Genomic DNA, 27905 nt, shown 5'->3' with positions numbered 1-27905 from the left:
GCCTTTGCTTCTAGCTTCATTTTGAGGCCTTTTTTTAAAGTTGACATTAGAAAAAGTGGATTTTAAAGAGGTTTATACATTCATAAATGAAGTTTTTTCTTTAAGCACGAACGCACAGATTTGATGGTGTTCTTGAACACGTCCTGATGGTCAGACGTCTCTCAGATCCACCCACGCAGTGTTTACGTTTGACAGAGAAAGTGTGTGAGCAGAAATCTGGATGATGTCATGAGTGATTTTGTGTTGTTGTGTATTTGTGTTAAAAGTACTTTTCTTACCATTTATCCAGCAAACTACTCAAGCATGCATCATTGCAAAGTTTTATTGTCAACGTTTCAAGTCGAGTCTCCTTTATTTATACAGCGCTTTAAACACAGAGTGTTTCAGAGCAGCTTTACTGAGATAACAGGAGAATAATGCAACAAAGTTTGTTTCTTGAAGAGAATAGCGTCAGTCCAGCTTAAGTGAGTTCAGTGATGGGTCATTTCTGTTGTAAAAAAGTTATTAATTTAGTTCATTTATATATATATATATATATCCGTGATGTCATCGTCCAGCTCAGTTCAGGTCTCATGTAATGGTGTCAGTGCAGGAGAGCAATAATATTGTTGAACATTAAATATTGTTGTATACAATATATAAAAGCAATATAAACTCAAGGCAAGGCAAGTTTATTTATATAGCACATTTCATACGCAATGGTAATTCAAAGTGCTTTACATAGAAGAAATTAAAATAATCAAAAGAAATAAGAATAATTAAAATAGTTTAGAATAAAAAATAAAATAAGAGACCGTGTAATCAGTCGGAGGAACAGTGGCTGTCAGTAAATGCACAGCTGAACAGAAGTGTTCTGAGTCTAAAGCGGACTCGCCATGCTTCGAACCCTTGGTGTTTCTGATATGATCCTAATGATCTGTTGGGTTTATATTCAGTGAGCATATCTGCTGTGTATTGAGGTCCTAGACCATTGAGGGATTTATATACCAGTAATAATACTTTAAAATCAATCCTAAATGTAACTGGGAGCCAGTGTAAAGACCTGAGGACTGGAGTGATGTGTTCATGTGTTCTGGTTCTGCTCAGCGTTCTGTATGAGCTGACACTGTCTTATGGTCTTTTTGGGAAGGCCAGTGAGGAGTCCATTACAGTAATCCACCCTGCTGGTGATGAAAGCATGCACAAGTTTCTCTAAGTCTTGTCTTGTAACAAAGCATCTAATTCTTGCAATATTTTTCAGATGATAGCATGCTGATTTAGTTATTGCTTTGACATGACTACTGAAACTAAGGTCTGACTCTAGTGTCACACCAAGATTCCTGACTTGATGTTTAGTTGTTTGACCCCTGGAGTGAAGGTATGCGTTCACCTTGAGAACTTCATCTTTGTTTCCGAACGCAATGACTTCAGTTTTGTCTTTGTTTAACTGAAGAAAGTTTTGACACATCCAACTGTTGACTTCATCAATGCATTGGCACAGGGAGTCAATGCGGCTGTAATCGTTAGGCGATAGGGCTGAGTAAAGCTGTGTGTCGTCTGCAGAGCTGTGGGAAGAGATCTGGTTCTCATTATTTGTCTCATCAGGAGCATATACAGGTTGAACAGGAGTGGCACAAGAGACTCCGCATGTCATGATGTCCTCTCAGACTTATGTCTCCTATACTCACATAATAACCTCTCCCTGAACTATGACCTGAACCATTTTAGGACTATCCCAGAAACTCAGTCAAAGGCCTGTTTTAGCTGTTTTAGACTCACTTTGAGCAAGTTCCCATGGTTTTATATGTGTGTGAGTGTGTGTTGTGCTGGAAAACGCGAGTGTGTGTGTGTGTGTGTGTGTGATTAGCAGAATGACAGGCCTGTCTCGAGCGTCGCGTAGGTTAAGCCCAACATTAACGTGACTGGGGCAATTAGCATTGTCATTTTAATTATCTGTGGCATCGGAGTGAGAGATGTTCCTTTTATTTGTTGAGATGAAAAGCAGAGGAGCAGGTAGACGACAGAATGGCAGTCGTAATCGCCTTTGTTCCTCTGACACTCGTGAACGCGCGGCGAATAGAGTGTCATCAGAGCAACTTCTCCAGCGAGTAAACATCATCTCTCTTTGTGTCTGCGCTCGCGAACACAAAAGCTGATTAGAGGAGGTGAGGAATCTGTGTAATGGCTGCCGGGACTTTAGCAGGTTGGAATTATTGTGTTGAAAAGCACAATACCGGCGTCTGTCAGACAAACAAAGAGTTTTACTCCATCTGAAGTTCCTCACAACCCATCATTATTCATCGGCCTTTCAAATCTCACAGCAGCGAGTACAAAGTTGATGGATTTTGTTTTTAACTTCTCAAGATGTCATTTCTACTTTGTGTGGAAGCTCTCTCTCTCTCTCCCTCTCTCTCTCTCTCTCTCTCTCTCTCTCTCTCTCTCTCTCTCTCTCTCTCTCTCCTCTCTCTCTCTCTCTCTCTCTCCTTGTCTCTGTTATTCATTTTACATAACCTGTTCTTGAGCACATGCTTATTATTAGTTTTAATCCAAAGTGTCTTTATGACATCACAATTTCCTCAGATGCAACGGTCAGAAGTTATTAAAAGTTTGGGGTCGGTCAGATTCTTTAATGTTTCTGAAAGAGTCTCTTCTGTGAAATATTATTCCAGTGTAAATCATCTGTTCTCTATGTGAATATACAGTAAAGTGTAATTTATTCCTGTGATCAAAGCTGAATGTTCAGCATCATTACTCCAGTCTTCAGTGTCACATGATCCTTCAGAAATCACTCTAATATGATGATCTGATGATCAAGAAACATTTATGATTATTTTCAAATAATTTGATTGAAATGTTGAAATAGTCCATATTTCTGTGGAAACCGTCATACATTTTATTCTTCAGGATTCTTTGATGAATAGAAAGTTCAAAAGAACAGCATTTATTTGAAATATAATCTTTTGTAACATTAGAATTGTCTTTACTGTCACTTTTGATCAATTTAATGTGTCCCTGATGAATAAAACTAACTAATACTTTGCAAGGCTGTAAAGCTTATCTTTAGTATTGTGTGTAATAGTGTGAATACTGGGAGAACTTATGGTGGAAAACACGATCTATAATTCACTGACAATTCAGCTGTAATATTTTTTAGATGAATATGTTGATTTGACGTACATAGTGTTTGTAAATGATAAGCTGTGTTTGGTTCTCATAACTGTTCTTCAGATGTTTCTCGTTTCTGATCCTGATTTTCGCTCCAGATCCGCCTATTCCTGTCCAGAATTACAGCATCCGGTGTGCGAGTGTGTGAAGGGTGTTGTGAATGTAGATGTGTTGAAGGTATATCTGGACCACACATCAAGTCTGAATGTCTCACTTATTCTTTTGGCTTTTCTATTCTTATTCCTTCCCTCCCTCTTTCTCCTCTCCTCCCTCGCTCTTTCTCTCACGGAGAGCATTACTCAGTCTGAACTTGCCTAAACCCTTGTGGTCACACCTCTTGAAAAGGTTTTGTTTCCTCTGTCAATTGGTATTCAGCCCAGGTCATATGCGCGCACATACACACACACACACACACACACACCGTTTTCATTTTAATTTGCACCTGTTGTGCAGTTGTTCAGGAGGCAAGTGCAGACCAGTGGATTAGCCAAAGATCATGTTAGGAACAGAAATTCCTAGTGTAATCTGTGTGTCCACGGGGGAATGTTAATATAGACTGGGCTGTGAGTGTGTGTGTGTGTGTGTGTGTGTGTGTGTACCCTCTATATGTTGGGGACACATTTGTACCCAGAAGTGACCAAAACCTGACAAATCTCCACAAACCTCTCTTTATGGACGTCCTCATTTGTAGATCTGGTCTAAAAATTAAAAATAAAGTAATGAAAGTTTTTTTTTAATAATGTAAAAATACTTGCTCTCACCAAATTTAAACAATCCACAAATAAAGTTCTCAATTATGTATAAAAATGTCAGTGAGATCATAATAATTTTGTGTTATAATCTGTAATGTTGATCATGCGTGTTTTTTCTCCACAGTGTTGGACTTTGAGAACGTGGTAGAAACGGGATCGGAGACTGAAGAAGAAGACAGACTCCTGGTGTCGGAGGAGGGGAGTCCTATCAGCCCTGTCAATCATGAGTCCGTGGCCCCGCCCTCCCCAACCCTGGGACACGCCCTCCTGACGAAGACTGTGGATGATGAAGATGATATGAAGGACAGTGGAATAGAGAACCTTTGGAACGAAAACGACTTGCTGAGTGGGTCAGTCGACGGAACCGGTGAGCTCCACCCTCTTTTTTAATATCTAAAACACTCCCCTTATGTTGAAGACACACCTCCTTTTCTAATAGACACGCCCCTGTTATCTTAGACACGCCCCATGTTCGCTTAGACACGCCCAATGTTATCTTAGACACACCCATGTTCTCTTAGACACGCCCATATTCTCTTAGACACACCCCTGTTCTCTCAAACACGCCCCTGTTCTTTCAGACACCCCCCATGTTCTCTTAGACACGCTTCATGTTCTCTTAGACATGCCCCCTGTTATCTTAGACACGCCCATGTTCTCTTAGACACGCCCATGTTCTCTTAGACACGCCCCTGTTCTCTTAGACACACCCATGTTCTCTTAGACATGCCCCCTGTTAGCTTAGACACGCCGCCTGTTAAATTAGACACGCCTCCTGTTATATTAGACACGCCCCTCTAATAGACATGGTGCTGAAACCTGCTCTCAGCTTCCAGTGCATCGTTTTCTAAAACACGCCCTTTACATTGAAGACACACCCCTGCTATCTTTGACACGCCCCCTGTTCTCTAAGACACGCCCCTCTGCTAGATATGGATCTGAAACCTGCTCTCAGCCTCCAGTGCATCGTTTTCTAAAACACGCCCCTTCCATTGAAGACACACCCCTGCTATATTTGACACACCCCCTGTTCTCTAAGACACGCCCCTCCGCTAGATATGGATCTGAAACCTGCTCTCAGCCTCCAGTTCCTCTTTAATTATGGCGTGTGTTTGTGTCTGTAATCGTTGGGTTTGTGTTAATTGCGGAGCGTCGGTGTGAACGCGCTCCCGGTTTCCTCCTGCAAGCATCACTGGTGCAGTCAGAGACGCAGAGAGATAAATACTCTTAATGAGGGAGAGAGGTAATCATTAAGGGAGGCCAGGCTGCTGCTCAAGTCATTAAGAATCTTAAATGAAATTTTTATTTTTATGATAGCCATTTACATGTGTAATAAGAGTCAATGATTCTTAGAAGCGTATGACAGAAACATAGGAGTGTGAGAGCCCATGGAAGACAGACCATCTAAATGAGCACTTCTTCGCTATTCATTTCTGCTAATGAACTAGCTGTGCACGGAGCCGAGAGAAAGAGGGGGCGTTCGGGAGGCAAAAAATTTAATACGCCCCAGAAAAAGAAAAGAAGAGCCTGGGTTGTGGCGTTAGGAATACTGTGAAGTCTGATCTTCCTCCAGTCGAGCAGCGCTTCATTATTTACAGGCCGTCGACGCGCTCCGGAGAGTCCGTGTGTTTCACTGCCTCTGGTCCGGGGTTTCCCGCACTTCTGTTCCAGGACCTGTTAGAGAACACCTCACAGCACAGGGCCAAACCAACACACTAGATATTATTATTATATTTAGAAATCTTTTTTTTTCACATTTTATTTAAATTTTATTTAAAGTTTGTTGTGCGTTTTTGTCATTTTTATTAGATTTTAATCATCTTAAAAATAAATAAAAATAAATAATAATAAAAAAATTGTCTATATAATGTCTATATAGTTTTATGTATTTTTTTATTTTTGAGTTTATTGATTTGAGTTATTTTAGTACTTCAACAAAAATGAGAAATGTTAAATTATAATAATTGTGATAAAATAAGTTTAAGTATTTATTTTATTTTATTTCAATTAAAATGTATTTTATTATAAGTAACAGAAATTAAATTTTTAATGATTTTAGTTTTAGTTAATGATAATATCCCGGCCACACAAGATATTATTATTATTATTATTATGAATTTAATTAAATGTTTTTAATTTTCAGTTTTTATTTTTATTTTATTTAAAGTTTTAGTAACTTTGTTGTGTTTCTTGTCATTTTTATTAGATTTAAAAATATTTTATTTTTTATTTTATTAATTTGTATTTCAATTTTAGTTTTAGCTATTTTAGTACTTCAACAAAATTTAGAAATGTTAAATAATAATAATTATTGTTTTTTTTTCTTTCAATTAACATTTATTGTATTATAAGTAACAGTCCTGCATTCTGCAATTACGGTTTGTTTTTTTATATATGTTTGAATATTCTGTCCACAAGTTTTAGCGTAGACTCTGATAGTCAGTGATAGAGTTGTTGTGATTATTTTCAACATGATGCCACGAATGCTGTTGATAAAGCTTAACTCCTATTGAACCCGGAACATTCCTTTAATTTGATAAACCCTCTTGGAGCCGGAATGTCTGTGATTCCGCTGTGTTGCAATTCCATGATGTGTGTGTGTGTGTGTGTGTGTGTGTGTGTGTGTGTGTGTGTGTGTGTGTGTGTGTGTGTGTGTGTGTGTGTGTGTGTGTGTGTGTGTGTGTGTGTGTGTGTGATAAAAACCACGGCCATGTTTCTGCGCTGCTGGGTGACGTTCATTAGCTCCAGAGGAAGAAGCCAAAGTCTCTCTCTCTCTCTCTCTCTCTCTCTCTCTCTCTCTCTCTCTCTCTCTCTCTCTCTCTCTCTCTCTCTCTCTCTCTCTCTCTCTCTCTCTCTCTCTCTCCTCTCTCCTCTGTTATGCTCTCTTTCCAAACTTGTGGGCATTTCCTCAGTGTGTGTGTGTGTGTGTGTGTGTTCTCCAGCGTTTGGTGCCGGTGTGTCTGCTCTGGTACCTCGACTCATAGCTCAGTCCTGAGATAAGCTCTCTCTCCCTCACTCTCTCTCTCTCTCTCTCTCTCTCTCTCTCTCTCTCTTCTCCTCGTGTGTTTGCTCCGGTCAGTCAGATTCGTCCTTGACTCGCTCTCATCTCCCATAATGCCCGTCTCTAGTGTGTGACACTGTTATCACTGACAGAAAGCTGAAGTAAATCACCTGGCCGCTTGTTTTCCTCTCCCTTCGTTCTCCCGGTCTCCTGACGGGATCCGTGTGTTTTCGTTCTCCCGGTCTCCTGACAGGATCCGTGTGTTTTCGTTCTCCCGGTCCTGACGGTCCTGGCGGAATAGCTTCAGCTCGGGTCTCTTTTACTCAGACGAGAGCTCGCTCAAACACCAGCCCTGAACACTTCCCATGTTGCCCTGAAACACTGATAGTCAAACCGACAGAAACGAGAACGATCCAAACTGTGGATGTCTGTAAAAATAAAAGAGCTCCACTAAAGTCCAGGTGAAAGTAAATCCAAGTAAATAGAGTCGATTTTGATACTGATTATTCATTTTGTTGACAGTGAACGTCATTATGGTAAATCATCTGTTCAGCAACAGGTGAACACACAGATAGATGATCTCAGAATAATGGTATTGAAGTGTGTGTTTTCTGCATTTGTGTTTCTCATGTTGTCAGTGTTTTAATTAGAGACTCAGTGTTTAGTTTCTGTGCCAGAGACGGATCAGTGAACTGAAGACACACACACACACACACACACACACACACACTCTCTCTCTCTCTCTCTCTCTGTGTGTGTGTGTGTGTGTTTGCTTGTTCAGGTGGATGGAACATTCTTGAGCTGAGTTTGCTCTCTCTTGTTTCCCAGCGCGCTCGGCTCGTTCCTCTGCTGTGTCTGTGTGTGTGTGTGTGTGTGTGTTGTCAGTGTAAATAAGTGGGTCGCTGTGAGTCCTGAGATGCAGAACGAGATGTTTTCCGCCAGATGCAGTGTGTCAGTGTGTTAATAGACTCTTCTGTCTGTTCTCAGATGAACTGAAGGGAGATTATGACACGATGGGACCCGATGCCACTTTGCAGCCAGTTGCGAACGGTACAGGTGAGTGTGTTGAGTCGCTTGACATTTTTAAAGAATCATATTAAAAATCATATTTTTTTGTTTCAGGCTCTACTAGAACAGGTTTTCCTGCTTGAATGTTGATTATTCTCCTCTTATACCATGGTCTGGGTGAATACTCGATTCTGATTGGCTGCAGGGTGTCCGTTAAAAAGTGATAATGGACACCTAGGAAAGGCGTCCCGTCAGTTTGCCTGATGACAGCTCTAAATGATTGCGCTGGCTCAAACTCACTGATCAACTGCTGCGGTCGGGTCGCTGTGGCCACGCCTGTATACGGGAGATTAAATAGTGCGCTCGACTTAATAAATAAAAACCCTCACGATTTTTACTCTAAAACACATTGAAGTATTATTAATTGATTAAATATTTCTTTCTTTCGTAAGTAACCATGGTATAAGCGGGTTAATGCCCTTCGAGGTGTCCATTATCAGGTTTTAATGGACTCCGCTGCGTGTCGGACGGTTCACGCCTCGCCGTCGTCCATTAAAACCTGATAATGGACACCTCGTCGGGCATTAACCCTTACATATTCTCCATTGTTGCGGCTCCTCTCTTCCCAGTCTGTCAGTAACGCTCTGTTTACTTCCTGTCTCTATGAAGCCCCTCCTCCTGAAAAGCACACTGTGCTCTGATTGGTCGGCTGGAGCGGCGTGTTGTGATTGGTCGAGCGCTTCGAGTGTGTTTGGGAAATGTCCCGCCCCTAATTACCATAACCGCCAGTTTAACACACTACTAACTAACTCAACCAGGCCCCGCCCCTTTATTCTGCGTATGAATTATTATAATGAGGAATATCGTGACGTGATCGTTCCCGGAAGAAACTCAAGACTACAATGGAGGCGTTTCAGGAGTTCAGGAACACTGACTCTGATATAGAGAAGAACTCCCGCTGGAGGGACTTACATTACACACTAAAGAAAGGTAGAATAAAGCACATTAGATCCTCTTTAAGCTTATTTTAGGAGCATTTTAACTTTCATGACTGTGTGCGAACAGACAATTTCCTCTTGTGTTTGTTTGTAATTCTCATTATTCCAATGGGTAACTTTCATTTCATTCTCATTAATTATAGTACAAAGAAAGATGAACATGGGACGAAAGCAGAATATGTGCTGTTTAACCGTGTTATTAGTGTCTGAAAGGCAGAACTCAATGCCACACAAACCTGAGCTCATGATCCTGAACACTGCTCTTCTGCTGAGAAACATCATCGCTGTAGTTCAGCTAGATCTGAATCCACCATCTCTGAGTGATTCCTCCTCTCTGTCTGAGATCAGAGTTTATTTCCATGAGCTGTCACTGGTGATGTACTTCAGGAGGAGGGATGTGTAGTTTTAATAAAGCTTTCTAATGTTAGACACACACTCCAGAGACACACACCTCGAGTCGGCCCACGATCTCCACTCCAGCGACTGAAGGAGAACATTAGCAACTGAAGACTTTACTCTGCTTTCTTCTGCGAGCGCGAACTTCCCCAAATCGCATTTCAGGCCAAAATCTAATTTGTGCGTAAACTCGATTTGTTTAGATCGTGTAAGCCGCAGAACCCACAGCAGCGAGGAGCTAAACGTGTTCATCTGTCGCTCACGCGTGTTCACGCGAACGCTGCCGAGTAATGAGAGAGGAGGGAAATCATTTGCTCTGTTAAATAATGTTAAAGGGCTGCCGGCTCTCTGACATTTTCAAGACATTTTTGACAGCGACACAGTCCAGCGGCTCGACCTTTGCACAAATGAGACGATAAAATGTTGACTGTCGGACAAACCTCACGACAGAGTTTATACCTTACACAAGCTCATCCTAATTAAAAGGTAGCTTATAAAACTCAAGTCCAACATGCGCCGTGTCTCTCACGTAATATTTAACTTGTCTGACGGACCTGTCAAAGCTATTTATTCTGTTAGATAATATTCTGTTATATAATACCAGAGAACACCTTCAGTGTCCTGCGTCTGCTCTTGTAGAGAACAATTATTGCTCTTTATGTTTACAAGACGCTTTGAAGCTCATGGGATTCTCTTGCATAGCTCAGTAGGCTACTTGGTTAAGTTTCATGTTTTTCTCAGATGATTCTCCTAAAAATCAAAACAGACCCAAATGATTCATGAAAAAATATAAAAATATGTATCTTTGGATGTATATAGAAAAAAAAAAATGCGACTTATAAAACCGTATCAAGCCAATGCACTCGAGAGTTAGAGTATTTTTTTAATATCTACATTTACCTTAACTCTCGAGTGCCTTGGCTTGATACGGTTTTATAAGTCGCATTTTATTTATTTTTTTCCTAAATAGATCCAAAGATAAGTATTTTTACACCCGATGCTGCGCTTTTCTGCACTCCTCATTAGTTGTCATTCAGTGTAGAGCAATACAGATTATATATAGAGAGCAGATCGGCTCGTCCGATGAGAAACGTTTTAGTTCATATTGAGATCTCTTCATTTTAATTTCTGACTTTGATATGTTGGTAAATCTCAGCACAATTACAAAGACCTCTTCTGAAACTCTAGAAGAGATTCATGCGATTTTCTCAGGAACTCTTCGTTTGCTCTCTAGGAGAAACAGCTGAGAAATTAAATTTGCGATTTTTCTTTTTTCTGAGCATTTTCATTCATTTTTCTAAATGCCAAAAGAAATGCATTTTCACATCAAAAATCTCTCATTTATAAATCTGAATCCGCCTAGTTCGGAGTTTGATTAGAGAACTCAGAGGCGATGTTGGGATTACGGCGTACATCCTTTCTGCTCCATGTCTGATTGCCTCTAATACATTTAAAAGTAGAAAAAGGGTTTATCGTTAAAAGCTTTCCCACAATTCGAATGGTTCTCCCGTTAGATTAAGTCATATTTCTTATTTTAGTGGCCATTAGGTGGCTAGATACGGCAGTAATTTAGACATATCCCTCCCAGAACATTTCTCTAATGTTCCTGCGTTCTTTTATCACAGATGCTGCCGCATGTTTCCATCACCTTTCAATGCACTATATTTCTCACATGGATGGTGGTTTTATTTAAAGGCTTTCTCTCTGTGTGTGTGTGTGTGTCTCTAGTGAAGAGCGTCCACTGCGCTACTGAGTTTGAGGATTTCTTCGGGAAGCGTAAACTGGTGGACAGTGAAAGTCATGTGGTCAGCATTGCCGAATACCTCCAGAGAGGAGACACAGCCATCATCTACCCCGAGGCTCCCGAGGAACTGTCCCGATCCCGGCTCGCCACGCCCGAAGCCCACGGACACGAGGAGAACGGTGAGAGCGCGGGCCAGCTGTCGTCTGAGTGTTTACCTTTAGAGCGAGGGCCAGCTGTCCGAGTGGTGAAATCATGAACCCCAAATCTCCCGTCCCGAGGGGGTTACGCCGCATACCTCTCTTATGAAGAACGTGTGAAAAATTAGACGTGCGAGCCACCAGAAGCCATTACAACGCAGAGAACACAACTGGTCCCGAACGCGCCAGCAATCGCACTGCGTCTACGTTTAAACCAGTGTAAACAACTGCTTTTAGCCAGTTTGGGTTAGCAGCAGTTTATTCCAAAATAGTCCGAAGAACTCAAGGTTAATTCAGTGTTTACCATCTGGTTATTTCAAGGTTTGCGTTCTCGAGCTCCAAACACTGCTGTCGTGCAAAATAATGGAAAGAACACATTAAAAGTTTCTGTTTTCTGTGAGAGCGGTGTGTGTTAGCGGCCCCTAAGTTAATAACTAATGATCTTTACAACGGAAGTGAATCAATCAAAACTAACTTTATCTGGACAATAACTTTATTCTAGATCTGCTGTAAAGCCTAAACACTCTCTGTTACTGTAATCTCCTGTTATCACTGTAAAGCTGTAGTGTGAAACAGTCTATATTGTTAAAGCGCTGTATAAATGAAGGAGACTTGACTTGACTTGACTTCTGCTTCAAGACCCTTTTTTAACATTGGACGTCATTGGATTGCTCAAAATATTGTCTAAATTTAATGTTAACATAAACTGCATATAACCAGCAATGTGCAAAATATGTATTTTTTTCTAAATGAATGCATCTACAGAACAGGGTGGCTGAAACTATTCTCTTTTTTGCCATCATATTTCCATTTATGCATTTGGCAGACGCGACTTACATTGCAGTTCAAGGTACACATTTTCCCCCTTATCAGGTCTTGCTTTCCCTGGGAATCGATCCCATGACTTTGGCGTTGCAAGCGCTAACGCTCTATTGTCTGAGCTTTTATAAATCTTTCCTTTTTTTTTTTTCTTTTTTTTTTACAATATTTACTGAAGATATGCATTATCCACTTTGGAACTGACACTACCACTTTTTTACTTTTTACTTTTTTTTTTTTTTTTTTTTTAATTGGCCGCAGTTATTGGCCAGTGCCAAACATCTTATAATTGGCCGAATATAATCCAAAATAATTGGCCTGGCTGACATATCTGTCTATCACTAGTACGTCCTCATATAAAGAGTGGAAAAGAGCGTGTTGCATCACATAAAGCCCATGAGCAAAACTCAGCGAATCGTGTGAATCTCGAGTGCACTTACTGTGAGTGTGTGTCCATGCATTGGCGTGAGTGTGTGTATGGGGGGCAGTGCCAACCTTGACGATGGCACACAGCGGAGCAGATTGTACAGATACCTCCTCATACCAGCCTGGGCACAGCGCCCATTCGCTGCCATTGGTTTGCTGACCTTTTGGCCCGTTGCCCTTCTCTCTCTTTCTGCAGACCTGCCACCTGGAACTCCAGATGCTTTCGCCCAACTGTTGACCTGCCCCTACTGCGACCGGGGCTACAAACGCTTGACTTCCCTAAAGGAACACATCAAGTACCGGCACGAGAAAAACGAGGAGAACTTCGCCTGCCCTCTGTGTAGCTACACGTTTGCTTACCGCACTCAGCTGGAGAGACATATGGCCACACACAAGCCAGGACGAGATCAGGTGAGCCGAACTTCATCTCTCTCTCTCTCTCTACATCTAATGTGCTGTATTCCCTCTGAGAAAAGATATCATTTTGATTGGCAATCATTATTAATTTTTCATGGCATTTTGAAGATGCAGATCTTTTAATGGTTATAGCCTTAATTGAGGTCTAAATGGTTTTTTGATGGCCTGCTCTGATATGATTCTGCAAGTCTTATATTCACGATCGAATGACTATGTTAATTTCCAATTTAGAAATTGTATCCGCTCTTTAGGTTTTCTTTTTTATGTTCTTTAAAAATCAGTTTCTCCGCGGTGACAGAGTAACACATCATAATTTCCATGTGCGTAAATGATAAACGCAAGTCAAGCACTCAGCGTTTTATCTCTTAACAATCTGTTGTAAGATTATTTACACACATTATGTGGGTTGTTGTGGCTGTTGCATTCCCCTGTGTAAACAGGTAGACACACTGGCGGGTAAAGCAGGTCAGTGTAAAACAATGTAAAATGAGTCTCTGGAGACTAAGCTACTTCAAACTTATCTCCACAAGTGTAGTGTGGCATCACAGTCGCTCATGTAATCATCTGAGCTGAGGTACAGCCGCTCTTTTATCTCTCAGACATGACGTTCTTACTAGAACAGAATGATTTGATACACGATGAGCTGCCAACTTCTTCACCTGATGCCACGGGCCGCTCAAAACATAAACAGATGGCCCATTCTGCACCCGTGACCTCTCTAATCCACAAATTACTTCCTATTTGTTGGTCTTTGTTTGTGCGCTTCATCTTGAAAGAGTTTCCAGTTGAAAATTTGCTGTTGTCTGAAAAACCGAAATTCACTGAAATCAGTCAGGATATACACTAGAGCGTCTGGTCTACCGATAAAGCTGATTTGTACTTGCTGTGCACGACAAATATGCAAATACCCAATCAAATGCTCCGCCCACATCGTGCTTGACACAGTTGTGAGCGCGACAGTATCACACCGGGTGGAAAAATCCCTCTCCTCTCGCTGCTGCCAGTCACAATTAGACCGGCGGAGTGACTGTATCACATCGAGGGTAATGGCAGGACTAAAACCTGCCTCCATCCTCAGAGGGAAGGTGGGGGGCGTAAAGCAGCTGTTGCTGTTTGTTTATGCGACTCAGCAACATATGAGCGAATGGTGGGGTCCCTCCCCGGCGTGGGCCGCACGGCTCCCCGCTTGATGTTTGAAGGTTGCCGCTGTTTGAACAATCCTCCCTGTGTCCTGTGCTTTATGCCATCTGTCTCCAGTGGAATGCGGGCCTCTCTCTCCCCACCAGTTGTCGGAGCCGATCATGGGCGGCGCTCACAGGCCTTTTGTGTTCCTCTGCCCGTTCGACATACTCACCTCCCACTCTGAATTAATTGTGCTCGCCTGGTGTGCTCTCCGCTTCTCCGCTCTGACGCCCGTATTGTTGTTGTTGTTGTTATTGTTATTATATTTTGATTTTCGAGGCTCTGCTTTGAATTGCAAATGCGAGGGGTGCAGCGTTCATGTTCTACCTTTGAACAGCAAATGAAGTGCCTGCCTACAAGCCGCATTCACGCATTATTAAAGAGACGTTTGAAGCCTCTAAACAGTCTACATTTGCGTCCCAATTACGAAATTGCAACATTTATGTGAGCCCACCTTTTTGCGTAATGAACTCTTTGCTCAGGTATCTGAAGGATGTGTTGGTTAAATATGCAAGATTTATTTGGAACGATTATGCTAAATTAGATGAAGTGGATCATTTATGCCTCCCTAATGAGGAAAAAAGTCTTGGAAATGGGATTTTTTTTGTTCTTTTTTTTTTCGCTGCCAATGCAGCGTTTCTGGCTCTAGAGTCAGGAAATGAAAAGGTATGAGATCCTCTGTTATCGCTGCTCAAATGCACCCAAGCAAAGCAAGATGATGCTTTGCAACGGGAGCCATTTGGCATGAGGTGAAATTATTCACTGAAATCTTGCCTGTTGTGTGTGATTGTGTGTTTGTGCAAGAGAAGCTCATGTGAATATTTTCTCGTCCACAGCACCAGATTCTCAACCAGGGCTCTGGCAACCGCAAGTTCAAATGCACTGAATGTGGCAAGGCCTTCAAATACAAACACCATCTAAAGGAGCACCTACGGATACACAGTGGTATGTCCTTTTCTTTCTTTCATTACCCATTGCCTTAGTTAAGAATGCTTTGATTCTAGATCAGAATGAATTGGTTGTTTGTTTGTTTTGTCCCAGCCAACTTTTCATGAGAAGTTTTGTTAGATGACTCATTACTTTGAATGCAGTGCAATCTCTCACTCCTTTGCCTTTCTCCACTGTAGGTGAGAAGCCATACGAATGTCCAAACTGCAAGAAACGATTCTCACACTCCGGATCCTACAGTTCACACATAAGCAGCAAGAAATGCATCGGACTGATCGCCATCAACGGCAGAGTGAGGAACAACTTGAAGACGGGTTCAGCTCCAACCTCTGCATCTTCCTCCCCTACAAACACTGCCATTTCACAGCTACGACACAAACTGGAGAATGGCAAACCGCTCGGCCTGCAAGACCAGTCCAACCACCTCAACATCAAATCTGAACCACTGGACTTCAACGACTATAAGCTGATGATGGCCTCTCACGGCTACGGTACGGGCAGCCCGTTCCTGAACGGGGGTATTAGGGGAGGCAGTCCACTGGGATTTCACAACTCCCAGAGTCCCCTTCAACACCTGGGCATGAGTATGGAGGCACAAATGCTGGGATACCCATCACTGGGAAACAACCTGAGCGAGGTACAGAAAGTCCTGCAGATCGTGGACAACACAGTTTGTCGACAAAAGATGGACTGCAAGCCAGAGGAGATCTCCAAGTTGAAGGCATACATGAAGGAGTTGGGTTCCCACATAGAGGAACAGAAGCAAGGCCTCGCCTCTCACGGTGGACCCCAAAACACTCTTCCACTCATCAGCCACAACGGAGCCACCAAGAGCATCATAGACTACACGCTTGAGAAGGTCAACGAAGCCAAAGCCTGCCTTCAGAGCTTGACTAACGACTCTAAGAGGCAAATTAGCAATATCAAGAAAGAGAAGGCGAATCATATGCTCGATTTAGGTATAGAGGACAAATCGCATGAGAATAATAATCTAATGTTTACACCGTTTTCCTGCCAATATTGCAAAGAGACCTTTCCTGGTCCCATTCCCCTGCACCAGCATGAGCGTTACCTTTGCAAGATGAACGAGGAGATAAAAGCAGTGCTTCAGCCCGCTCAGAACGCCACGACCAACAAACCCGGCTATTTTGCTGAGAAGCATGGCCTTTTGCACCATGATAAGGCCATGAACGGCCCGATCAGTCCCTACAAGGACCACATGTCAGTGCTGAAAGCTTATTTCGCCATGAACATGGAGCCCAACTCAGACGAACTACTGAAAATCTCCATAGCGGTCGGCCTTCCGCAGGAGTTTGTGAAAGAGTGGTTTGAGCAAAGGAAAGTCTTTCAGTACTCTAATTCCAGGACTCCTCCGTTAGATAGGAACCACGTGGAGTCTGGTCATCCGGTCTCCGCTCACACGCCCACTAAAGACTCGTTAGGAATCCGCTCCCCGATGTCCCTGGTCAAAGGCACTGACCGTAACACATCCCCCTCCATCCCTGAGCTTCACAGCAACTGCGACACCCCACTCAGGCTCTCCAAAACCTCCCAGTTCTCCAACCACAAGCATCTGGGCGGTAAGCTGGACCACTCCAGAAGCAACACTCCATCTCCTCTTAACTTGTCGTCCGCCTCCTCCAAAAACTCCCACACTAGCTCTTACACGCCCAACAGCTTCACCTCCGAGGACCTGCAGGCCGAGCCTCTCGACCTCTCGTTGCCAAAGCTCATGAAGGAGCCAAAGCACATCTTGACTGTGAAAAGCCAACCCAAGCTGAGCATCACACCGACTGACCATAACCACGTCATGACGCCCCGCGAACACGCGGACGAGCCGCTCAACCTGGCGTATCTCTCTAAGAAGGAGTTCGGCAGCCCTAATGCACACGGCAATCTGGACAAAAGCTCAAGCCCCATGTTTGGTTTGAACCCCTTCGCTGGCAAACCCCTATACACCTCTTTGCCTCCCCAAAGCGCATTTCCACCCCCTACGTTCATGCCACCGGTGCAAGCCAGTCTCCCAGGACTGAGACCCTATCCCAGTCTCGACCAGATCAGCTTCTTGCCGCACATGGCCTACACATACACAGCAGGAGCGGCCAGCTTTGCAGAGATGCAACAGAGGAGAAAATACCAGCGGAAGCCAGGATTCCAGGTAAATACCAGACTCGCTCCTTCATAAACCCTCAGGCCTTGTGTTTCTTTCTTCTAGCCCTCTGGTGAGTGGCGCTCGGCTTCATTCAGACACTAATTAAAAGCCACTCAGACAGAGAGAGAGAGTTAGAGAGGGGAGCTCACCTCACGCCCAGTGGCGTACGAGGCAGTGAGAGAGAACTGCGGTAGACGTCAATGCCTCGAGTGCCGAGCGCCGGCTCTTTTAGCGGTGACGGCTGTGTCGAGTGCCTCGTTCGAGACACCGAGAGCAGAACACGTCAAAGAAGCAGGTGTTCAGATGCGCCTGTGGGATTTCTGCTCTTTCCCCCGTCTCAGGTGTCAGTGAATCTAAGACGTATCTCTTCATTTCTAACCCCCTTTTTAATTTTGCTCCTTTCCCCTCCTTATATTTCTACAGCAAGAAAAGCTCAAATGAGTTTGAGCATAAAGATTAATAATGCACACTCCCCATGTTCATTACAGCTCAGCGCTGAGGGCTGTTTAACATCGGGGAAACCATTCTGATAAAAAAGTATTAATAATGTTTCCTATTCTAAGTTATTAAATTAGATTTTAAAAATACAGCTAAGGGCATTTAGCTCAAATTGATTGCGGAACGATAGCGCAGGGCTTTTTAAAAGAGAGTGCATGGAAGTATTGTCAGTCCGATGCCGGCTGTCCTTAATGAGGGCATCGTCGCTGCGGTTCTGGCCATTTTATGCCTCTCTTGATTTAATCATTACCGTTTGAAATTAGAGGACTGTGGCAATATTCCCTACTAAGACTCTCTTCTTATTATTAGCTTCTAATGTAATAATATTTTTTCCCCATTAATTTAAGTTTAAGCCTATCGGGGTAATCTCTGCTCAGATAAATACTGCGCTAACACCCTTTCATGTATGAAATTAAACCAAATTTGAATGCAAATATATGGAATAAGGTGTGATTAAGAAGAGAGAAAGGCCTCATTTGCAATATCCTGCCTTTACATGTGTTTTTTTTTTTTTAGGTCACAAACATTTTAATGTTTAATTCTTAAGACTTCTACTCCAGTTTTAGCTGAGAAATGCATAATGTGTTCATATTAAAATGTGAAATATGAATCACTTTATGTAAAACATATATATAAAAGACAATGAAATAGATGAAACGAGTAAGTTCTCTGTTGATCTGTTCTGTGGTTTATTTTATTTTGCCGTATAAAAGATTCTCAGGAAAAAAAAAATATTACAGTTTAACATCAACAGTTTCCATTAGAAATAATCATTAAAAATACAGATAAATTATATTATTTGATCACGTTGTGTATTATATTATATTTGTTACAGTAGATGATTGTGACAGCTGCAAGTTGTTTTTTCTCATGTTTGCTGTGTTTGAATGCTTATTAATGTGTGCTTGTATTGTTGTTGCTCCATGGTGTGGAAATAGCAGTTTTACATCAACAGTTTTCATTAGAAATCATCATTTTAAATACAAATACATCACGTTGTGTATTATATTATAAAATATATTGTATTATATTACAGTAGCAAATTTTTTTTTTTGGTATTTTAATGCTTATTAATTTGAGCTTGTATTGTTGTTGCACCATGGAGTGAAAATATTACAGTTTAACATCAACAGTTTTCATTAGAAATCATCGTTAAAAATACAAATAAATTATATTATTAGATCACGTTGTGTATTATATTATAAATTATATTACAGCAGCAAGTTTTTTTTTTTTTGCTATTTTAATGCTTATTAATTTGTGCTTGTGTTGTTGTTGCACCATGGAGTGAAAATATTCCAGTTTAACATCAACATTTTCATTAGAAATCATCATTTTAAATGCAAACACCTCACGTTGTGCATCATAGTATATTCTATTACAGTACAGCAGCAGTAGTGTGGTGTTTGATGCTCATGAGTGTGTGTAGCGTGGCGTGCGCGCGTGCCGGCGGGACAGATCTCCCTGAACTGACGGATCTGACGATGCTGTCTCTCCGCAGAGCGAGCTCCTCGACGGGCCGGCTGATTATCTGAGCAGTCTCGACGACATGGCCGACCCCGAGGCCTGTCTGTCCAGGAAGAAGATTAAGAAAACAGAAAGTGGTATGTACGCGTGTGACCTTTGCGACAAAACATTCCAGAAGAGCAGTTCCCTCCTCAGACACAAATATGAACACACAGGTATATATACTGTTCTAGACACATCATTAATAACTGTCTGTCTAACTCCACGATATTCACGCTGCTTCTTGCTTTCTTTCTTTCGCTCTGTCTTTTTCCACTACCTTAATCATCTTTTCTTTTTTATTTCCTTTTTAAGTAAAAACTAACATGTTTCTCTCCTGTTGACAGTCAGTGAGAGTATTTGTAAATGTAATTAATGTGGCAAAACATGACACTGACTTTAAGACAATAATTAAGCAAAATTATACAGTTAGAAAAAAGAAAAAAAACAAAGCAACAAAGAGCTGGACTGAATAATCTCTGGAACGTCTGGGAATCAACATTTCATTCCCACTGTTAGTCAAGAATCCATTCACTTTCACAACACACTTTATTTTTCTTTGACACAGTTTTTGGACGACTGTATGAACACGGAGAATTATGTGGAATAAATTGGCAGCATTTTTTGAAAAACTTCAGTGTGAACAATTTGGCCAGTTAAAAATCTAACTTGACACTTCTTTAATTGTTTGGTTGATTTACACTTGATATGAACACAATAATTCACAAGTGTATGCACTGTGTTAAAGTATTACGCAGAAAAGTGCAACAGTATATTTGTTTAAATATATATTTTACATTATAGGTCTAAAAATGGTCACACTGGCTTTGAACAGCGCTAGTAGAAATCCAGAGAAATGATCATACAATTATTAAATGCAATGTGTGCTGTAGATTTTCTTTAAATGTAATGTATTTTCAAAAGAAATCCATTATAAAAAAAAACTGATTTTGCATCTGAAAACCATGAAATGATTGTTTGTGCATATACAGATAAAACTGCATATGGTTAAAAACACGATGATTTATCGTGAAACTTCAAGAATTAAATTCATAAAATAAAATAGCACTGCACACATACAAGCTTTTTAAATGCAATAGTGTTGTTTCGGCGGTGAGAGGAAATAGAGTCTCCAGAATCTCCAGAACTGACCGAACACACACACACACACACACACACACACACACACACACGCACACACACACACACACACACTCACACACACACACACACACACACACACACACACACTCACACACACACACACACACACACACACACACACACACACACACACACACACACACACAGTTTCTTTCTCTTGCATCACCATTTACAGTCAGTCTGGAAGGACATGGGAATGAATCCATTGACTTGAATACATCTGTTTCCTCTCTCTCTCTCTCTCTCTCTCTCTCTCTCTCTCTCACACACACACACACACACACACACTCTCTCTCTCTCTCTCCCCCCCCCCTTTCTCTCTCTCGCTCATGCCATCTCCCCCCCCCATCTCTCTCTCTCTCTCTCTCTCTCTCTCTCTCTCTCTCTCTCTCTCTCTCTCTCTCTCTCTCTCTCTCTCTCTCTCTCTCTCTCTCTCTCTCTGCTGTTTGCGGTCAGCTCTTGTCCAGCGGTGTGATAAAGCTGAAACAATTTTATTGCAGAATTTTTTCTTGCTTTAATATTTAATATGCATTTTGATATTTAAGTACTTGCTCTTATTTCTTTTTCCATCATTTAACCATCATAAGGTTAGATTTTAAATGTTTAATGTAACCGCTAAATTGTTGAAAAAGAGGTTAAAATAATCAAGGCATGTTTTCACTCAGAAATCACAAGCCAGAACCGTACGTATTAGTTTTCATTTATATGCATTCTTATAACAATTTGTAGGAATAAAATAATAAAACAATTTAATTAAATGAAAAAAAGTAGTTTTTCTTTTTTTTATCAGTTCACTTAAATTAATTTCAATTCAAAGAAATAATGTATATTTCATATATTTAAAGACATGTAATGTTCAAATATGAATATGCATATCTCCTGCAGACGTGACGCTCTTCCTCAGTTTCTGTCTCGTTCTCCAGCGCTAATATATGATCATTCTCACATCAAGATTCATTTACTGGAGAAGAAGAACAATAACTGAAGATATGAAATTAAAAGTGAGTTTACGATTAAAACAATAATAAAATAGATATTCTTGTTTTAATCGTAAACTCTCTTTATTTTTACACATTTCTCAGTAATCAAGACTTCATATCTTCAGTCATCTCACTTCTCCAGAAGATGAATCCTGATTTAAGAATTATTATATATTTGTGCTGGAAAACATGATTTTTTTTTCAGCGCATAAATACTCAATATCCGCCGATGACGAGTTCACACGTGTTCAAGCGTCAGAAATGAATAGTTTTATTGAGGGTCAAAACTCATCTCTACAGTGGCATATTTCCCAGTTTCTAGCCGTACAGAAACACAGAGCAAGGTGATATAAATGAATAAAACTGAGTAAAACATGAAATGCAAAAGCAGCTTTAAATGATGCTCAAACATGCCAGCTCTGAAACACTGAACACGTGTCCATGATCCGGCTCTCCTGTCTCCATCAGAGATATTGAGCACAGATATCTGACAGCCACAGGTCAGAGAATATCAGGAAATACATCAGATTACATAAACCAGCTATTAAATATCTGGGCCATTTCTGTCACTTTATTTAGCTTTGAGCAAACGCTTTAATTTCTGGACCCCCCCCCCCCCCTCCTCCTCCCTCGCTCACCCGCTCGCTCATGCCATCTCTCTCTCTCTCTCTCTCTGTCTCTTTCTGTCTCTTTCTGTCTCTCTCGCTCGCTCGCTCATGCCATCTCTCTCTCTCTCTCTCTCTCTCTCTCTCTGTCTCTTTCTGTCTCTCTCGCTCGCTCGCTCATGCCATCTCTCTCTCTCTCTCTCTCTCTCTCTCTCTCTCCTGACGTCAGGTCGAGACGCATCACCTCATGATGACAGAGAGTTATAAGAGTTGCGCGGCGCTCGATGTGTGTGTTTGTTCCTGTGCTACGGCTCTGTGTTTGTTTGGTTAGCGCTGGTTTGTTGATGCTACGCTTCAGCTCTGCGCGGGAATGTTTCAGAGTAAACACACAGAGACGCGTCGAGCAGAACTGCAAACATTCACAACACTGAACTCTAGCGGGTTATTGTGGCTTATTACACGGCTCTGGGATACCTGATTCTGATTGGTCAATCGCGCCATCCAGCGGGATATTATTCCCAGATAAGAACGTTTTTTTTTTCATGGAAGTTTTGCGTTTGAAGACCTAATCAAATATTTCAGATCAAGATTTTGTGTCTAATTATTTACTCATGTGGGAATTATCCGTGTAATAAGTGGGATAATGTGCATCCAGCCGGTTGTTATCTCAGAATAAACCCCTTCAGGTGTGTGTGTGTGTGTGTGTGTGTGTGTGTGTGTGTGTGTGTCTGTGTGTGTGTGTGTGTGTGTGTGTGTGTGTGTGTGTGTGTGTGATGAAGACCTGATCACCCGGTCGGGTTTACTCTGAGATAACAGCCAGTGTGTGTGTGTGTGTGTGTGTGTGTGTGTGTGTGTGTGTGAGATGAAGACCTGATCACCCGGCCGGGTTTATTCTGAGATAACAGCCAGTGTGTGTGTGTGTGTGTGTGTGTGATGAAGACCTGATCACCCGGTCTGGTTTATTCTGAGATAACAGCCAGTGTGTGTGTGTGTGTGTGTGTGTGTGTGTGTGTGTGTGTGTGTGTGTGTGTGTGTGTGTGTGTGTGTGTGTGTGTGTGTGATGAAGACCTGCTCACCCGGTCGGGTTTATTCTGAGATAACAGCCAGTGTGTGTGTGTGTGTGTGTGTGTGTGTGTGTGTGTGTGTGTGTGTGTGTGTGATGAAGACCTGATCACCCGGTCGGGTTTATTCTGAGATAACAGCCAGTGTGTGTGTGTGTGTGTGTGTGTGTGTGTGTGTGTGTGTGTGTGTGTGTGTGTGATGAAGACCTGATCACCCGGTCGGGTTTATTCTGAGATAACAGCCGGCTGAATCTACATTATCCCTCACTTGTTTTTCATGGAAGCGTTTATGTGACGTGTGTTTGGGTCAGTGTGAAGATGTGTGTGTGCTCACGGTGTGTGTGTTCTGTCTCGTGTGTTTCCGCAGGTAAACGACCACACCAGTGCCAGATCTGCAAGAAAGCCTTCAAACACAAACACCATCTGATCGAACACAGCCGGCTGCACTCGGGAGAGAAGCCGTATCAGTGCGACAAGTGCGGGAAGCGCTTCTCACACTCGGGATCGTACTCGCAACACATGAACCACAGATACTCGTACTGCAAACGGGAAGCGGAGGAACGGGAAGCGGCCGAACGGGAATCCCGGGAAAAGGGTCTCATGGAGCCGACCGAGCTCCTCCTCAACCGGGCGTTTCTACAGGGAATCCCGCCCGGATACCCGGATCATCCGGAGCGAGAGCCAATCCTGCGGGACGGGAGCATCCGGGAGCAAGCGTTCGGGAAGATGAGCCGGCGGGACGAAGAGTTCGAGGAGGAGGAGGAGGAGAGCGAGAACAAAAGCATGGACACGGATGCGGACACCATGCGGGATGAGGAGGAGAACGGGGAGCACTCATTGGACGAGAGCTCCGTCGACGGGAAGAACGAATCCAAGTCGGATCACGAGGACGGCGTGTAGTACGGGAAGATCACCGCGCAAACGCTTTCTCACTCAGTGTTCCTGACGTTTCCAGTCCAAATATATAAAAACTCTGACATCAAATGCATTGACCGGATGAGTAAAAATAACATATGACATCATGTCCTGTTTTCCAAGTGAGTTGATGCTTAAAAAAAATAGAAAAGCAAAATGATCTGCCAATGAATAATCTTAATCCAAACAGAAATAGGATTATTTTTCTCACCGTTGACGGATCATTCTGCTTGTTTAAGGAAGAGCTCACTTCATGTGGATTTATTTCCCAGACAACAACACACGGTATCTGACGTCATTCACGACTTTACTACATGTTCCTTGATTTAAGAATTGTTTATATATATTTGGACTGGAAACAAGAGAAAAACACTAGTGAGAAAAGCATGTTTTGCAGTGATGCATATGCAAAAATGAAGAAGAAAATAAATAAATGAAGTTTTAAAAATTGTACAGTATTAAGGCCTAAAATATGTGTGGTGCTACCATCCTACAGATCATGTGTTCCATAGTATTTATAGCACAAACTAGTAACTTGTACAAAAAAAGAAAAAATTGCACTCTGCTTCTATAATCACTACGAGAACGATGAATTATTTGCCCTTGTATATTTATAGTGTTAAAAAAGCGAGATCAGTATTTAAAGCGTTTCCACACACACACACACACACACACACACTTTTAGGCCTGATTCATGTGAAGGACCGTAACAGTATTTCCGTTTGTTCCTGTTTGTTTGGAGAGAGAGCGAAGCCTTCGGACGGTTGTTGCCTTATATGCAAACCTGTAATTCAGCGCGTTTCTAAAGTGCCAACCATGTTCAGTATTAGAGGAGTATAATCTCTCTCACACACACACACACACACACACTCTCTCTCTCTCCGAATCAGACGTTCGCTCTTTCCTTTACAACGACCTTTGTGCAATTTCAATCTCAGTATTACAACCAAACCGGTTTGCAACGCCAGAATTGCATCCTTTTATTTGTAGGTTTAAAGAACATCTTATTTATGTGGCCCATTTTGTATCTCCTGATTTTATTTATTTCATACTGTACAGTACAGTATTATAGTTCTTCAATAAATAGATCTATTTTAGTAAAATGGAACCTGGAGTTGTTGATGAGAGCATTTATTGTGTTTTAAAACATTAATTGTGAAATGCAAATTTCGTTTTATGTTTTGTCTTTGTTTTTTTGTTTTGGTCTTTTATTTTCCAGTTACTGGAAATTCCCCAAAAATTTGGGAACTTTTGATACAATCTTGTGAGAACACTGTATTTTCAACTGCGAAACAGAGAAGAGATTCACTTTCGTGTGACGGTTGAACTTCTATGTATGATATCATGACTGAAAACACACCAATCTTTCCTGAAATGTCTTTGTAAGAGTATTATGGACTTTTTAATTTGTAATTTCTCTTGGAAATGACCATGCTCAAATAAAAGTAGCCAAATTAAAGACGTTTTGAAGAACGAGTGCGAGTGAGAGTGAGTGTGTTTGTGTTTCAGAGGACACATTATTCCCTCTGTCTCTCAGAGGCGATCCTCATCATTAGGTATTCCTGAGCTTCACAGCGATGAAGGCCGGCCGCTCCAGTGAAGAGCAGAGAACCTGTCCAACAAAGAGAGAGACTGAGTGAGAGACAGAGAGAGAGAGCTTAAAGTGTCTTGAGCGTTCCTGCAGCATATGCATATGAAAGACCAGATCAAACGCTCACACACACACTCACACACACACACACACACACTGAACGATCCGCATCTCTCTCCTGACCGCACCTGATCAATTGGGTTTAAATGCATAAAAATGAATAAAGTGCTGAAGATGAAGATGAAGATCAGGCTTTCGTCTCTTCAGAAACTGTTTATTGACGGTTTTAAAACACTTGAGATTTAAACTGTGGTTAAATAAAATAAAGACAATAATACTAAGTAGGCTACTTGTGTTTATGCGTTAAAAATGACAGCTGATTGTCACGGTTTTCAGTCCTGAGAATATTTACTATGGTCTTTTTTTTTTTTTTTTTTTTTTTAATTGAAACATAAACACGTCTTAACTGCAAAAAAAAAACAAAAAAAAAAAAACAGATATCACTTTACAATAAGGTTGATTAATTAACTACCTTAGTTAACATGAACTAATAATGAACAATACTTCTACAGCATTTATTAATCTTATTTAATGTTAATTTCAAAATTGACTAATACGTTATTAGAATCAAAGGTTGTATTTGTTAACTTTAGTTAATGCACTGTCAACTAACATGAACAGCTGGATTTTTATTAACTAACATTAACAAATACAGTAACAAATGTATTACTAACGGTTAGTTCGTTAACTATTGTTAACTAATGAACCTTATTGTAAAGTGTTACCAATATATATATATATATATGTGTAAACCGGCTGAACATTTACAGAATTATTGCTCATTGAAATTGAAAACTTAAAAATTGCACAGTTTTACAAAAAAAATAAAAAATAAAAAAGCGTGTAGAAGAGAGAATAATAAAGACGAGGCCCTGGTCTCCCCATACGGTACATTTGCAATAAACTATATAATTAGGATAAAATCAGAAGCTTCTGTGCCTCAGGTTATAGTTCAGCCTTATATTTGGCAGTCAGTGTGTTTCTAGTATAATTCTCATTTGTTCATTATAATTCCATGATTCATAATTAAAGAAAAAGGTCATAATTCCGTCAGTAATATCAGACACTCCTGTGTGTGTGTGTGTGTGTGTGTGTGTGTGTGTGTGTGTGTGTGTGAGCAGATTTCCACTGGTGACTCTTTTACTCTGATTCTGTTTCAGCCGTTCATCAACATCATTCATTCTCTGATGCACACACACACACACACACACACACACACACACACACACACACACACACACACACACACACACACACACACACACACACACACATTTTAACCATTCAGTGTGTGATGTTACATCATAACCACCATGAGTGATGACCTTTGACCCATATATATACATTAAATTTTTTAAGAATTATTTTTGCCTTTACTTCGATCAGAACTCACTGATCAACACTCAACACTACCTATCGTTTCACATGTGTGTGTGTGTGTGTGTGTGTGTGTGTGTGTGTGTGTGTGTGTGTGTCGTTGTGTTTTTATTAATGACAGCATGAACTGAACACGGCTGATGAGAGATATGAAGATATGAAAAACATAATTCATGCATCATTGTGTTAATAAATACTGCTATTATGATAACTCATATATAACGACCCTGAACAGTCACAGTTACAGTACGTGTGTGTGTGTGTGTGTGTGTGTGTGTGTGTGTGTGTGTGTGTGTGTGTTGGCGGGTATGTTGGTATGTTTGGAGTTTCTGCTGTCTGATGATTCACTGCTGCTCTTTCAGTGACTGTACGGAGAGGCAGACACACACACACACACACACTCTCTCATGAGCTCATATTGCTGTTGGCTCGGTCGTTCCTCAAACATCTCTCTCTTGCACAGCTTAAATCTTCCATTGCAAAAACAAATGCCACTCTCACAGATATTATAACAGCACACACACACACACACACACACACACACACACACACACACACACACACACACACACACACACACACACACGTACAGCCTTACTGTACACACATTTACACAAACATATTGTCATCTTATCGGTAGCAGTCAATCTTAATGATTTCTTTTAAATATTCCAAACATTTGAAATTGATAATATGAGCTCTTCTTCTTTTAATAATAATTATACATAAAATCATCTATACAAGGTTTCAAAAGAATATTATTTTCAATCAGAAATGTACATGTAAAATAATATATTACATATAATGGTAATGCTTTTTGCATTACGGTTTAATAAATGCAATCATAAGGCCTCATGAACTAACAGTAAAAGACACTTTTACAACATTAATTATCGAGATTAATGTTCATCTGAAAACACTATTGGTCATTGTTTATTAATATTTGTTCAAAATATATATTTAC

The 27905-nt window shown here is 41.2% G+C and overlaps 1 protein-coding gene across 2 annotated transcripts in view; it reads left to right on the top strand.

Annotated features, from left to right (window-relative positions):
* Positions 1-25390, top strand: part of zeb2b (zinc finger E-box binding homeobox 2b) — a 78313-nt gene extending 52923 nt beyond the window's left edge. The window contains exons 3-10 of one of the 2 annotated variants that reach the window (XM_081381542.1): positions 4021-4263; positions 7885-7953; positions 11028-11222; positions 12682-12896; positions 14921-15029; positions 15212-17190; positions 19184-19364; positions 23366-25390. In XM_081381542.1, the coding sequence (XP_081237668.1) occupies positions 4021-4263; positions 7885-7953; positions 11028-11222; positions 12682-12896; positions 14921-15029; positions 15212-17190; positions 19184-19364; positions 23366-23898 (3524 nt within the window). In that variant the 3' untranslated portion in view covers positions 23899-25390. The remainder of the gene's footprint in view (positions 1-4020; positions 4264-7884; positions 7954-11027; positions 11223-12681; positions 12897-14920; positions 15030-15211; positions 17191-19183; positions 19365-23365) is intronic. The other variant, XM_081381543.1, reaches the window with a different exon arrangement.
* The last annotated feature ends 2515 nt before the right edge of the window (positions 25391-27905 follow it).

This window comes from Scardinius erythrophthalmus (assembly GCF_964197995.2).
Source record: "Scardinius erythrophthalmus genome assembly, chromosome: 12".
NCBI lineage: Eukaryota > Metazoa > Chordata > Actinopteri > Cypriniformes > Leuciscidae > Scardinius > Scardinius erythrophthalmus.
The sequence above is the reverse complement of the archived record's forward strand: the minus strand, read 5'-3'. Positions and strand labels throughout refer to the sequence as shown.